Source organism: Hyposmocoma kahamanoa, unplaced genomic scaffold (assembly GCF_003589595.1).
Source record: "Hyposmocoma kahamanoa isolate Upper Pololo Valley unplaced genomic scaffold, ASM358959v1 99705, whole genome shotgun sequence".
Taxonomy (NCBI): domain Eukaryota; kingdom Metazoa; phylum Arthropoda; class Insecta; order Lepidoptera; family Cosmopterigidae; genus Hyposmocoma; species Hyposmocoma kahamanoa.
This window is the reverse complement of record NW_020656003.1, coordinates 21,352-35,640: the sequence shown is the minus strand read 5'-3', so window position 1 is coordinate 35,640 and position 14,289 is coordinate 21,352. Positions and strand designations below refer to the sequence as shown.

The 14,289-nt window shown below is 36.0% G+C and overlaps 2 protein-coding genes across 2 annotated transcripts in view; one reads left to right on the top strand and one right to left on the bottom strand.

Annotated features, from left to right (window-relative positions):
- LOC113239255 (NEDD4 family-interacting protein 1-like) overlaps positions 1–10,073 on the bottom strand; it is a 22,120-nt gene extending 12,047 nt beyond the window's left edge. Inside the window, exons 1-3 of the mRNA XM_026476178.1 lie at positions 9,885–10,073; positions 9,696–9,798; positions 712–848 (exon numbers count right to left, since the gene is read on the bottom strand). Coding sequence (XP_026331963.1) covers positions 712–848; positions 9,696–9,798; positions 9,885–9,887 — 243 coding nt within the window. The 5' untranslated portion in view covers positions 9,888–10,073. The remainder of the gene's footprint in view (positions 1–711; positions 849–9,695; positions 9,799–9,884) is intronic.
- A 1,340-nt stretch (positions 10,074–11,413) lies between these two features.
- LOC113239258 (DNA topoisomerase 3-beta-1) overlaps positions 11,414–14,289 on the top strand; it is a 15,696-nt gene continuing 12,820 nt past the window's right edge. The window contains exons 1-5 of the mRNA XM_026476182.1: positions 11,414–11,546; positions 11,635–11,924; positions 12,607–12,826; positions 13,227–13,473; positions 13,681–13,798. Coding sequence (XP_026331967.1) covers positions 11,456–11,546; positions 11,635–11,924; positions 12,607–12,826; positions 13,227–13,473; positions 13,681–13,798 — 966 coding nt within the window. The 5' untranslated portion in view covers positions 11,414–11,455. The remainder of the gene's footprint in view (positions 11,547–11,634; positions 11,925–12,606; positions 12,827–13,226; positions 13,474–13,680; positions 13,799–14,289) is intronic.

Here is a 14,289-nt window from a genome sequence, read left to right as displayed (position 1 = left end):
TGGGCAGAAACGAATTGGATTATTTAGGTTAAGTTAGGTTTTTTTTTATACAAACGCGGAAGTCGCTCTGGGTAGAAACGAATTGGATTATTTAGGTTAAGTTAGGTTTTTTTTATACAAACGCGGAAGTCTCTCTGAGCAGAAACGAATTGGATTATTTAGGTTAAGTTAGGTTTTTTTTATACAAACGCGGAAGTCCCTCTGGGCAGAAACGAATTGGATTATTTAGGTTAAGTTCGGTTTTTTTATACAAACGCGGAAATCCCTCTGGGCGGAAACGAATTGGATTATTTAGGTTAAGTTAGGTATTTTTTTATACAAACGCGGAAGTCCCTCTGGCCAAAAACGAATTGGATATATATAGGGTAAACGCGGAAGTCTTTCTAGGCAAAAACGAATTGATCGATATAGGTAGATATTGTCAAAATATATGCTTTTGAGGTTATTTTTCACAATTTTTTCCCGATAACTATTTTTTACCATTTTTTACCCTTTTTTCCGTGCATTTGATGCGGAAATATATAATTTTGAGGTTATTTTTTCCGAATTTTCAAAAATTAATATCTCGTAAACTATCAACGTCCTAACTTTGAATTTTTTTATTGCCGAGGTGGTTTCTTCCCCCCCCCCCTGACGTCTCTTTTACTAAAGTCCTTCCGAGACTAGCATTAAGTGAGATATGTCTCTATAGATTTAATTTATAATTATTACCTGTGGAAGTCCCTCGCCCTCCATCTGTTTTTCCCTTTGCACTTCTTCATAAGTGGGCAGCTTCGAGTTGGCAGCCACATCGTAAGGAGGCGGTGCTGAGAAATCTGCCTGAGGTGGTGGTATATCTTGTATATTACCTATAAAAAACAAGCAAACACTTACACTTACTTATATTCAGTAACCAATAGCAGTTCTAAGGCACAGTGCAGTATGACCTATTATAGTCGTCATCAAATAAGAGGCCACATTTGACCCTTGTCATCGTGACGCGAATAGAGATGTGGACTTATCATATGGGTAATCACATTATACGATTTTCACGAGAAATCGATTCAAAATTTTAAAAGTTTGTAATTGTTTAGATTACTTTTCGGTTCATTGCTGTTCAGGAGACCTAAAAGACCAAATCGTGCAATTCTGTTAAAAGGAATTCATTTACAGAATTCCTTGCAATTCTGTAGCAATTCCTCTCATTTTCGTAAAATTCTCCCACATTCCGATGAATTGTATACAATTCTTATAATTTTGATTTTATAATTAATATACATAAATGGTTTATTACAAGAATTTAGTGTGAGTGTAACGTATTTACGTTCAGCGATAAAACAACTACAAAAAAAGATTAAATTCCAAGAAACCAAGGATTTCATCAATTTTCAATTATTCGGCTGACAATTAGTTAAAAGTTGTCGGTGACAACAACAAACAATCTCAAATTATGTTCATAATTTAGAAAACAGGAACAGTCGAAAAGCAAAGCCGGGTCACAAGAAAAATACATAAAAAATAACCAAGCGCACAACTTCCAAGATGGCGAAAGACTGCGCGGTGCGCGGATGCGGGCTCCGGGTCCCGCTGGATTGGTATCAGTTTGACAATTCAAAATTTGCAAAAATGAAAAGGTAATACAAATCTGGCTAGAAGTACGGGGCTCTTATAAATTTATTAATTATAAATTTATTTGCAATAAGTGTGGTCAGAGATGTTATATACATATACATAATTATTTCAAATACACCTATTTTTATACATTTTTGTTTTAATATTTAATAAGCAATATTTTTTCCGAGAAATCGAAGTGACTCGGTGAAATTCGGCGATTAATTGCTTACAACACTATTATTAAAAAAAATAGCTTTAGGACGTAACTGTTCAGGACGTTTCTGAGTAACTCAAAATTGCATTTTATATTGTAATTAATGCGAAAACAGTAATTCAAATATATTTTATCATATTATATAATGTTGCATTAAAATTTATGTATTTTTTAAATTCAATAATGCTAATAATTGTTTATTCATTGTTTCGTTGATTGTATTCAAAGTTGCCACAAAGAAGCTGTCAAATGTGGCCTCTTATTTGGAGACGACTATAATGTGAATTCTAAATTTTAAATCACAGTTGTGTGTAGTCTTATATAATAACAAAACAGTACAGAGTACAAAAAAAAACCGACCTCAAAAGTCATGTATCCCCTAGTTTGCCACTCTTAGAGGTGGTATATTTTCTTCAAATTTAAATGGGACCACATCTGGGGTACCCTTTTTCCAACAAAAATGAATCATCAAAATCGGTTCACAAATGGAGCCGGAGTTATTGCGTAACATACATAAAAAACATACAGTTGAATTGCAAACCTCCTCCTTTCTTTGGAGTCGGTTAAAAATAAAAACAGTTTATGCTTATATCAATAAAATACAAATTGTAAATTGTAGTATGCAATGAAGCACAGTGTGTTGAGCACTGATAGTCGCTACACTTTTGCAACCAACTGTCCATTTAGGTCAATAGTGACGTAATAATTTATACTACTTTCCATTTACCAGTGTTAATTGACAAATTTGATTATAAGTATTTCACAAATCTAATCTTCTTGCCAGGGGTCAGCTAGTAAACTTTTATTATCAAATATTTTACACACAGAATTGGCCTATTTCATATTTATTTTCTTATCAAACCTATTAGTATAAATTAATACTGTATTTATAGTACTTATTAGTCATATTTTTATCTCCTTAGTGTAACCTGAGATGATATGAATATAACGTTTACAACTGCGCTAATAACATTTATAAATGTCTAGCACTTATTCTTTTTCCTACTATAATGAACAAATAATTTAATGCACGCAAAATAGGCGCCAGGAATGCACGGAAAAAAGAGTATAAAATGTGGGAATGAGGTGGAGGCGAGGGGAACCCTCCCTCTCACGAAGTTTCAAACTAAAAATATTAATAGCTTTCGAGAAAAAAAATTGTGAAAAATAACCTCAAAGTCACATATTTTGACTTTTAGTGTTTACCGATATCTATCCAATTTGTTTTTGCCCAGAGGGACTTCTGTGTTTGTAATAAATAAACATAAGTTAACCTAAATAATCCAATTCGTTTTTGCCCAGAGGGACTTCCACGTTTGTATAAAAAAACCTTTTTTTTTTGTTAATATGGGGGAATCTGCTTACAGATATCCCGGCCCCGCAGGGGCAGAGCCGGGGTTATGTGGGACTGAAAAAAACCTAACTTAACCTAAATAATCCAATTCGTTTCTGCCCAGAGGGACTTCCGCGTTTGTATAAAAAAACACGTAACTTAACTTAAATAATCCAATTTGTTTCTGCCCAGAGATACTTCCGTATTTGTCTAAAAAAGCTAACTTACCCTAAATAATCCAATTAGTTTCTAAATAATCCAATTCGTTTCTGCCGAGAGGGACTTTTGCGATTGTAATTTAAAAAAACCTAACAATCTTCATACAGAACAAACAACAACATAAATATGCAGTAAAAACACTCTGTAAATGGCTAAAACGCTTACCGTGAAAAGCCAAGAAAAATAAGAAAAAAAAACACGCAAAAAATGGCATTGCGTTTTATTGTTGAAATTACGAAGTTGTCATTGAATCATCATTACGATTTCAAAGTAAACTTCTTAAGAAATAATATTTTAAATATAATGTAAATGCTATTAAATAAGTAATAGTGTTTAGAAAACCAATAAAACATAATATACTTGAGGTCGAGTGTCTGGCTCCTGTCAGTATACACGTGTCGAAATTTAAATTGGTACTTTCCGAGTGAAATTGGTTGCCTATTTTGTATACTTTGTGGTGCTGTTGTTGTGTTTGTGAAGGTAAATTTAGATACTAACTGGTGATGGACGACGATGATCCCCCTGATGGGGGAGGCGGCTTCTCCACTGGCGGTTTCTTGAACCCGGAATCTCAAATGGATTTCGACCATTATCCCACCCAAAATGTTAATTCCAGGCCTAAAAAACGTGCCAGTGATGAAGCATCTTCCTCCCAAACTACATCGGAGCAACCTCCGAAACGTTCTTCAAACGCCCCTCCAAATGCATCTGCCCAACAAACCTACAGCTTACCCGAATTTGCTGACGGTATGAAATTAAAATATAGTGAATCTGATAAGGGTCCATTTATAGTTCACGTATCGAGAGAAGAGTCCAACCCCTCATCTGGTCTTACAATCAAATTACTGACGTTTGCCCAGTTCCTAAGTAAGAATGGTATACATGGGATTGCAAAAGACGGTATCAAAGCTACAGGGCGCAATCGGGTAGTAGTTACTTTTGTTAGTGCAATATCCGCAAACAAATTTATTGAAAATTCTCTCCTCACCACGAATTCTTACAAAGCTATTATCCCCACATTTCACTTGATAAGAAATGGTATTGTTAGAAACATTCCGATAGAGTGGACTATGGAAGAACTGGTCAAGTCAATTGATTGCACTAATGGCTCCCAAGCCATTAAGGCCAGACGCCTAAACAGGAAAGAATATATTGATAACAAACCACATTGGATCCCCTCCCAAACAGTAATGGTCTCATTCCTCGGCAAAGAGCTACCTGAAAGAGTCCTGTGTTATCATACATCCCTTCCGGTAGAGATCTATACCCTACCAACCATACAGTGCAACAATTGCTGCCGCTTTGGTCATGTGAAAGCCCAATGCCGTTCAAAGCCCAGGTGTTTCAGATGTAGTCAACCACATGCTGGAGATTCTTGTGGTACCTCCCAACCAACGTGCTTATATTGTTGTGGCCCCCATATGGCCACGGATCCCTCTTGCCCTGAACAAGCCAGACAGAAATCTATTAAGGTTGTTATGTCAACAGAAAACATCCCATACTCAGAGGCTTCCCTTAGATTCCGGACTGTACGTAAATCTTTTGCTGACAGCACTCGCCCTATGACAGCTCAACCTCCTGCAGCAACCCAATGTTCTCCTACGACCTCTCAACCTCATAATTTCCCCCCTCTTTCCCCAAGCTCCTCCCAAAGAAAAACTGTTTATTTTGAACGCCGACCCTGGGTTTCCCCAAAACCCGGTTACGATAAAGTAAGCCACAATGCCCTTATTATGACTCCGCAGTCCTCACAACCTAATGGTTGTGCTATTAATTCAGACTTATCAAACAATACCTCCAGAAACGAAAATCTTATTGAATTACTTATCAACACACTTATCAATATTCTTTCTAAATTTGATGATTCCCTACCGAACAATGTCATTCAATCACTGAATAAATTAAACTCTTTAATCCATATTAATAATGACCCCAATCCTACAATGGAACTGTAAGTCAATACGTCATAAAAAACATGAAATAATTGATTTAATAAATAACTATAAGCCCACCATCCTGGCTATCTCGGAAACATGGCTAAAGCCATCTTCGCGTTTTAGGATTCCTGGTTTCTCATGCCTCAGGGATGATAACAACAATGGATATGATGGCTGTGCTCTAATTATTAAAAGACCCACTGTTTATTCTTTATTACACCTTCCTTCTCACTCCCCGAATTTTAATGTCGTAGCAGCTAGAGCTTTAAACATAACATTTGTTTCAGTATACATCCCCCATCCTGATCAATCTATCTTCACTGAACTAGACTCCATCCTTGCTTCTCTCCCATCCCCTCTTGTTGTGCTTGGTGATTTTAATTGTCATCACACAATGTGGGGCTCTAACCATTGTTCATCTCCTGCCACCTTTCTTATTGGCATGCTTGATAATAACAATCTCTGTGTTATAAACGATTGTTCCCCTACGAGAAGAACTTCTCCCGCCCAAAATCCCAGTTGTGTTGATCTTTCCCTAATTTCTTCTGAATTAATTTCCAAATTCTCTTGGAGAGTACTTTTCAATTCTTATGGCAGTGACCATCTTCCTATAATAATAACTTTCGCTCAGTCTGTCCAGTTGGCACCGCCTGCAACCCCCCTCCTTAAATTTAAACTGAATAAGGCTAAATGGGATGAATTCTCTTCATTAGTGGAAGTTAAAACTAGGCTACTCCCACTAATTACAAATGAGAATTTCCTTGTAATCTATGAGGATTTCATTAACATTCTGCTTTCTGCTGCTGATCTCTCTATCCCTCTTAAAAAATCTAAAAAAGACACCATCTCCTCCCCCCCATGGTGGGACTCCGACTGTACAGAATCTATTCTAGAACGCAATGGAGCTGAAGAACTTTTTTTGGATAATCCTACTATTGAAAACTTTTTGTCCTTCCAGAAGCTCAATGCTAAATCCAAAAAGCTCTTCTCAAAAAAGAAGCGCCTTGGCTGGTCTCAGTTTTGCGAGAATCTCTCTCCTCGTGTAAAATCTTCTCTAGTTTGGAAAAATTTTAAAAAGTTTTCAGGCTCTTGTGTATCCAATACTTTCTCCTGTAATGAGCCCTCAACTTGGATCGATGACTTTATTAATAGATTGGCCCCTCCTTCTGTGCCATCTATGGACTGTTTCCCTCACCCATTTTCCCCCAACTCTAATGATAGAATGGATCAACCATTTTCCTCCGTAGAACTGTCTTCAGTTTTGAACCACCTAAGAGACTCTACACCTGGAATCGATGGTATCCCATACTCTTTTATTAAGAACATCTCAAATTCTTCGAAAACTGTCCTACTTAATATTATCAATAAAGTCTTTGAAAATGGTGATATTCCACACTCCTGGAAACTTCAAGTTGTTATCCCTATTCTTAAACCAGGTAAGGATCCAAGGGATCCTGCCTCATATAGACCCATTGCACTGTCATCAGTATTATGCAAAACATTGGAACACCTTATCAAAAATAGATTAGAGTGGATATTGGAGAGCAAAGGACTTCTATCCAGGTCGCAGTTCGGATTCCGTAAGGGTATGGGCACTCTTGACAGCCTCAGTACCTTTTCTACTGAGATCAGGCTCGCACTCACCAGAGGATTATACTTTGTTGGTGTCTTCCTGGACGTGACAGCCGCCTATGACAATGTTCATCTCCCGCTACTCAGGCAAAAAATGCATCAGCTGAGTCTACCAGTGAGGATGATTAACATCATTTATAACATGCTAATGTCTCGCTCCATCTCGGTACGTATCAATGGTTCTCTTCTCCCCCCCAGAATGATATGGAAGGGACTCCCACAAGGTTCTGTCTTGAGCCCCATCCTTTATAGTCTATACACTGCTGACCTTGATAAATCTGTTGACTGCTTCTGTGATATTCTACAGTATGCAGACGATCTAGCACTCTATTATTCCTCAGAGTCTCTTGATGAATGCACTATCCAACTAAATACTGCTATTAGATACTTGCAAGATTGGCTCACTAATCACTGCCTTCTCCTATCACCCAGTAAAAGCTCTATAGTAGTATTCACAAGAAAAAGACGTGTCCCACATATACAAATTTTCCTAAATGATGAACTGATCCCTGTACACGACAAGGTTAAATTTCTAGGCTTCTTTTTTGATTCCCACATGACTGGAATCCCTCACCTAAATTATATTAAAAATAAATGTGAAAAGGGTATAAATATTATTAGAGCTCTGTGTGGAGTGTGGTGGGGAGCCCACCCTTATACCCAAAAATTGATCTACAATGCTGTAATAAGGAGTCATTTTGATTACGCTTCATTTTTATTAGAACCCTGTAACAAATCCGCTGTTAACTATTGGGATAATATACAGGCTAGGTGTCTTCGTGTTATATTAGGAGCGATGAAATCATCTCCAATCAATGCCATGCAGGTCGAGAGCCTAGATCCCCCGTTATGTTTCCGTCGTCAGTACTTGTGCGACCGTTTCTTTTTCAAAATCTTACAAAATTCTGCCCACCCCTTACTTGCCCCCTTGACTCAACTAGCGAACCTTGTTACAACTTCTAAATACTGGGAACATAAGGACCCTCCATGCCTTTTAAAAAGCTTTAACAAATCTCTCATCGGCCCCCCTATCAATCAATACTCTGGTAATCCATTGTTTTTAATTGATTTTGATGCACTAATTTTTAAACCCAACATTGTTACCAATTTAGGAATTGTCAAAGATGACCCTAACGCTGGAATACTTTTTAATAAAATCGTTAATGAGAAATGGAACGGTTGGCTCAATATCTTTACAGACGCTTCCAAATCCACCACAGATGATTTTGTTGGCTCTGCCGTCTGGATCCCTACATTTAATATCTCCTTAACTTTTAAATCACCCTCTAAAGCGTCCGTATATTCGGGTGAGGTGATCGCTGTTTTTGAAGCAGTCTCATATGTTGTATCCCACAAATTAGACAAATCTGTAATTTTTACAGACTCTCGTAGCTGCCTGGACGATCTGTTAAAATTCCCCTTTCGTAGCAAAGATGTTCACCCAATCAATCTTAAAACAAAAAAACTCCTTTACAATTGCTCTAATCTTGGCATACAAATTGCTCTTGTTTGGGTTCCTGGACACTCTGGCATTCCTGGGAACGAACAGGCGGATAGATGGGCTAAATGGGCGATCCATTCTGGTACCATTATATATGATAAATGTTTTTCTCAAGACTTACGCTCCCAGGCTAAGATTGATTTACACAATAACTGGAAGACTTACTGGTCGTCTTCTAGCAGACAAAAAGGCAAATATTATGCTGGTCTTCAACCAGTAATACCCAAGAAACCTTGGTTTTTCGATTTCCGCGAGGCTAGTAAAAGAACAACTTCAACTATCATCCGATTGCGCCTAGGACATAACTGCAGACCCACTTTTCTTGCTAAGCTCAGGATAAGGGATCATTCCCTTTGTGAGTGTGGTCTTGAAGAAGGAACTCTTGACCATATATTTTTTAACTGTGCATTATATCCCGTCTCTCTATACGATCTTCTTCCAGATTGTATCCCTCGTCCCACAAATTTTTATAGTATCCTTTCTCCCCTAAAACCTCCTCTACTATTTACTCTATTTAAATATATTGAACAAAATAACATACGGTTGTAACTTTTACTATGTGCACAGCATGTGTTTACGCTTTTCATCCAAAGTAGTTAGTCGAATAACCCCGTGTTTTGTCTTTGTCCATAGGATGGTGCAACCGATCATCGTCATTTGAGTGAATCTTGATAAATATACCGTGTATCTTTCAACCCGGACACTGGCAGAATTGTCCTCAGTGGGACAGAAGCCAAATACACAAAAGAAAAAAAAAAATAATATACTTTCAAAATTTGAACAACACATGATATCATTACAGTGGAATGTCGAAACGCAAGACATTAAATTGCGTCAGCGTGCTTTTTTGACATAATTTTCGGATTAGGTAGTTGTCAAATGCGTTTTTTTGCTTTAATTTTCAAGATTTTCAAAAATCATTTTCTCGAAAACTTTTGGCGTCCTAAAACTGAACATTTGTGGAGGGGTTCCTTTTAACTAGGTCTATCTCCAAAATTAATTTGAATGCCCAATTCGATGCCACATATACTAAAGTTGAGCCCAATCACATAGGAAATTTAATTTTACAAGATGTATTAAAAACAAAATTATTTACTCATTTAATTTCGCAATGGACATTACACAGAAAAAACCAATGCAACAAAGCAAGATAACAAAAGTTGTGTATATTCAATAGCTTAACATATGTCACGGTGTTATCAGGTAGCGGGAACAATGAACTTGTGGCACTGGTGAGCGATAAGTCAATATTTGCAATGAGCTTACTGATATCGTGAAACGGCGGAGGTGGCATGTTCTGATCAACGGGCGCCGGAAGGATCACTCGCAGGTGAGCCGTCGGGCAAATGCCGTCACCGCGGACCACATTCTGCAATAACAATACACTTTCACATGCACTGTCTACGCAACCAGTTATATAAATAAACAAATTATACAATTTTGTCACCAACTCACCATGGTAGACACTTGTGACGCACGACAATTTACTAATACAGATGCAAATAACACTTTTCTCACGTGAATGTGTATTTGCGTTTATTCCGTGAACATTTTATTTATTGTCCACGCATTATTTAAGGTTTCCGTAGCAATTTGTATCAAATCAAATCATAGCAAGAGGCGCACCCCCAACCACAAGCAATCCAGTACGCTTAATGACATTTGTTTTCAGATACTTAGTAATTTTTTTTTCATAACATGAAGTAACTTAATAATAATATATAAGAATAACGAAACATAGACGAAAAAATTATAAATAAAAAAATAAATATTCTTGCGTTTGTTAAGTTTCCTATTCATTAACGTGAACATTTAGCACTCCCTTATGAAAAAAGACAATATGAAAATTTTTATGTAGAGGCTTATGAGTTTAAGTTTCAAAACGCTTTCCAAAACGTCAATAATTGTAAAGTGTTGCTGTAATAGACGGTGTTCCTTTTAATTGGTAAATTTGATTTAACATAAAATTTGTATTAAAATAATGAAATTAAGTATTTTGCAAATCGTACTTAACGTAAATTGTTGTAACGTAACTGTAAAGAACCCGGAACGTTGGTTCACAAAAATAGACGCGGCTTAGATCCGACAAAATAGTTTTATTTTCAATGTGTAAAAACCTAAGTACCCGGTCAAACTCTTTCTTTTTGAATGGCAGAATCTCAGTGACTACTTTAAACAGAAAAACTAACAACCTAAATTAAAAAAAAACTTTCTGCGGCTGTTTGACGCAATCTCAAAACGTTTGCCTTACAACATAGTTATTTGCAGCAATATCAAATTTTGTAATATTTAATTATGTTGTCTAATTAATTTTAGTTTTAATCCTATTTATTTTGTGTATGCAATTTTAACTTATTATTCTTATTAAGTATAGTATTATGTATTAGGTTTATTTATTCTGTATCATTCCACTACGGCTATGGCAGTATAACAGCGACATTTGAATATTCGCATTGTCCTTAAGTGGTTGAGTAATATGTAGTAATTTATTAGTAGTAATTTATTTAGATATCCTTAATATGAGTCGGTACTATGAGTTGGACTATTAAATAGTTATTTTGTAGTTAATAATATTTTATTATTATAATAATAATAATAACGCACACACTCAACATAGCCCCGCACTAGGAAACCCTGTGTCGCGGGTGCCATGGACACACACATAGACAACCACAAATTACACCCAAACTCACGAGAGAAATAAATATAGGCCATACAAATATTTCTCCTGACCCGGGAATCGAACCTAGGACCTCTGCGTGGCAGTCCGGCATGGTAACCGTTCGGCCACGGAGGCAGTTAATAATAATTATGTATTAGAGTACACGAATTGGAATTGAGTTTAATCTCAGGAAATTTAGAAACACTTTTACATTCACTTTTAGTCGGGAATTAACAAAAAATCAAATGGCAACCATGATAGCTAGGAAGGAAAGGAAATGTCATTAAATTTTTTTTCCTGAGTTGACGGCACTACGAAGTAACGCGTGTTGAATTTCATGGTTTCTATCTGAAGTGAATACGCCATGAAGACGGCTTTGATGGTGGCTGAAAAGCCGTCATTGGCGCAAAATCTCGCTAGCATTCTAAGCAACGGAAAATGTTCAACAAATAAAGGTAAAATTGATGTCAAAATTTAGATGATCGTATACATACATTAGGCAGATTTGATCACATTTCAGATTGTTGTTATTACATTTTATAGCTTCCAACAACGCTTGCGCAATTCACGAATGGAACGGGACTTTTAAAAATGAGGCGGTGCGGTTTAAAATGACTTCTGTATGCGGTCATGTTATGTCTTTGGATTTCACTGGCAAATATAATAATTGGGACAAAGTAGATCCCGTGGAATTGTTCAGTTGCCCAACGGAGAAGAAAGAAGCTATGCCTCGGTTAAGAATACCGGCGTTTTTGAGCCAGGAATCGAAAGGCTGTGACTATCTTATATTATGGCTTGATTGTGATAAAGAGGGAGAAAATATTTGTTTTGAGGTTAGTGAATTCTACAAATTATTAATTAGTTTGCGTTTATTCATTCGTAAATAGCAATCAACCTATGTCATAATTCCTCTTTATTACTTTATATAATCATGTCAATATTATGTGTATAACTATGCGCCCTAAGATACCTGACCACCTAACTGATCATCAGGTTCTGAGTAGATAAGTGTGAAGAAAAGTGTTAAACTTAATCTTTAAGTAGTGTAACCTGTAAAATTCATTTTGACATAACTTCCTGACTGCATTGTTAGTTAATGATTTTTAGAAACTTAAACCAATTCAATCTATAACATATATTCCTTTAACACTTCTATTGAAAGTGTAAAATGGCTCGCAGAACCTAAAGGTTGGGTAGAGGGTCAGGTATCTTAGGACATCGACTGTACACAACTTAACCCAGTTACCAAAGTCCAATAAAGTTGCAAGTTGCATAGACTATCTTGACTTTGGCTTTGACAAAGCAAATCACAGTATAATAAATTGACAATGCATAAACATTAAACAACATAATCGCACCTTGCTGTTACTAAAAGAAGTGTAGAGGCTCTGTACAAGAGACAAAATTAAGTAACAAAACTTATTGTTTTTATGTACAAATAAATTACTTGCTTATTTATTCAAGATGATTATTGCATTTTTCATAATTTTTTCACAATCTGTTTTTGCGTTTTAGGTAATGAATTGCGTTCAAGCATATATGAAAGGGGATGTTTTCTCTCCCCATGTAACGTACAGAGCCAGGTTCTCGGCCATCACAGACAAAGATATCAAAGCTGCTATGCTTAGCCTGGTTAGACCAAATGAGAATGAATCTCGAAGTGTTGATGCTAGACAGGAACTTGACTTACGTATTGGTTGTGCTTTTACTCGTTTTCAAACTAAATATTTCCAAGGTATGTACCTACTTAATACTTATAGTCTTGACGACAAAACAACAAGTTGTATAAGTTACAACTTATTGTTTTGTTGTCAAGACTACAAGAGATTGTAGAAGATTTTGCAAACAGAAAGCAGCCGTATGTTTCTTGTTAAATTCAATTTTATGCTTGAATCTCGTACATTGGCTTCAGTTTGCTGTCTCCTAAGTATTTCCTCATAAACATAATTGCTGTGGATTTTCTATTATACTTTTATGGTTATTAAATTACCTGACACTCTGTTTTTATTTAAAATATTTCAGCCTTCCTATGTATGCAACTATTTTTTAATTACGTAGGAAATCTAAAATTTTTTAAAATTATATTAAACAGCTATTGATATATGAAACCGTAAAACTCACATTTAAATTTGCAGGGAGATATGGAGACTTAGATTCTACACTTATATCCTACGGTCCCTGTCAAACACCAACCTTAGGTTTCTGTGTGCAACGTCATGATGAAATTCAAACATTTAAACCAGAAACATATTGGGTGTTACGTGTGACTGCTTCTACTTCAGAAGGGAGGGAATTGCCTTTGGAATGGAAGAGGGTCCGATGCTTTGAGAAGGAAATTGCTAATATGTTCCTTGCTGGTATCAAAGAGATAAAGGAAGCTATGTTAGTTATTTTCCATTTTGTAAATTTTTCTTTATGTTGCAACCTGTAGTGACTTTGCATCTATCACCTTCATTATTTCTCATTTTCCTGTGAGGTTATTATATAATTTTTTAATTGTATGAAAGTAACATATTACTTATTAAAATAATGATTTTATTATTATTATATTTTTTGTTTACTTATTGAAAAGTACTTTAATTTTTGCAGTGTGATAAATGTGCAAGCCAAGGAGAAAGTGAAATCGCGCCCTGTTGCTTTGAATACTGTGGAGCTCATGAGAGTTGCTAGTGCAGGACTCGGTATGGGACCTCATCATGCAATGCAGGTCAGACTTATTTATTTTAGCCAAGTTAGTGCATTTATATAATCAAGTTCTAACCACAAACAATAAGACAACAATAGCAACTCTATAGTGATTTTTAATTCAGTGAAATTTTTAACCCAGTCCGTTAAACTATGTCAGTTTAGAAACAAACAAAATTAAACAAGAGTTAAGTGAGAAGAGTTTTGTAAAGAATATATTGCAGTGTTTATGCTTGTAATATATGCAATAAATAAAATGTAATATTTGTTAAAATTAGCTATGTTTGTTGAAACAACTTGATTATGAATAATAATAATAATATTAATAATAATAATAAATTTATTTCTCCACAAATTTTGGTTACAATTGTTGACATACAGTCATATCTTATTTTCTGAAGTGACAAAATTTGTAGGAGACTGGAATCTAAACTAGTCAGAGATCTGTGTCTTAGGCTTCCAAGCTGTGCGTGCGTGCGTGCGTGCGTGCGTGCGTGCGTGCGTGCGTGCGTG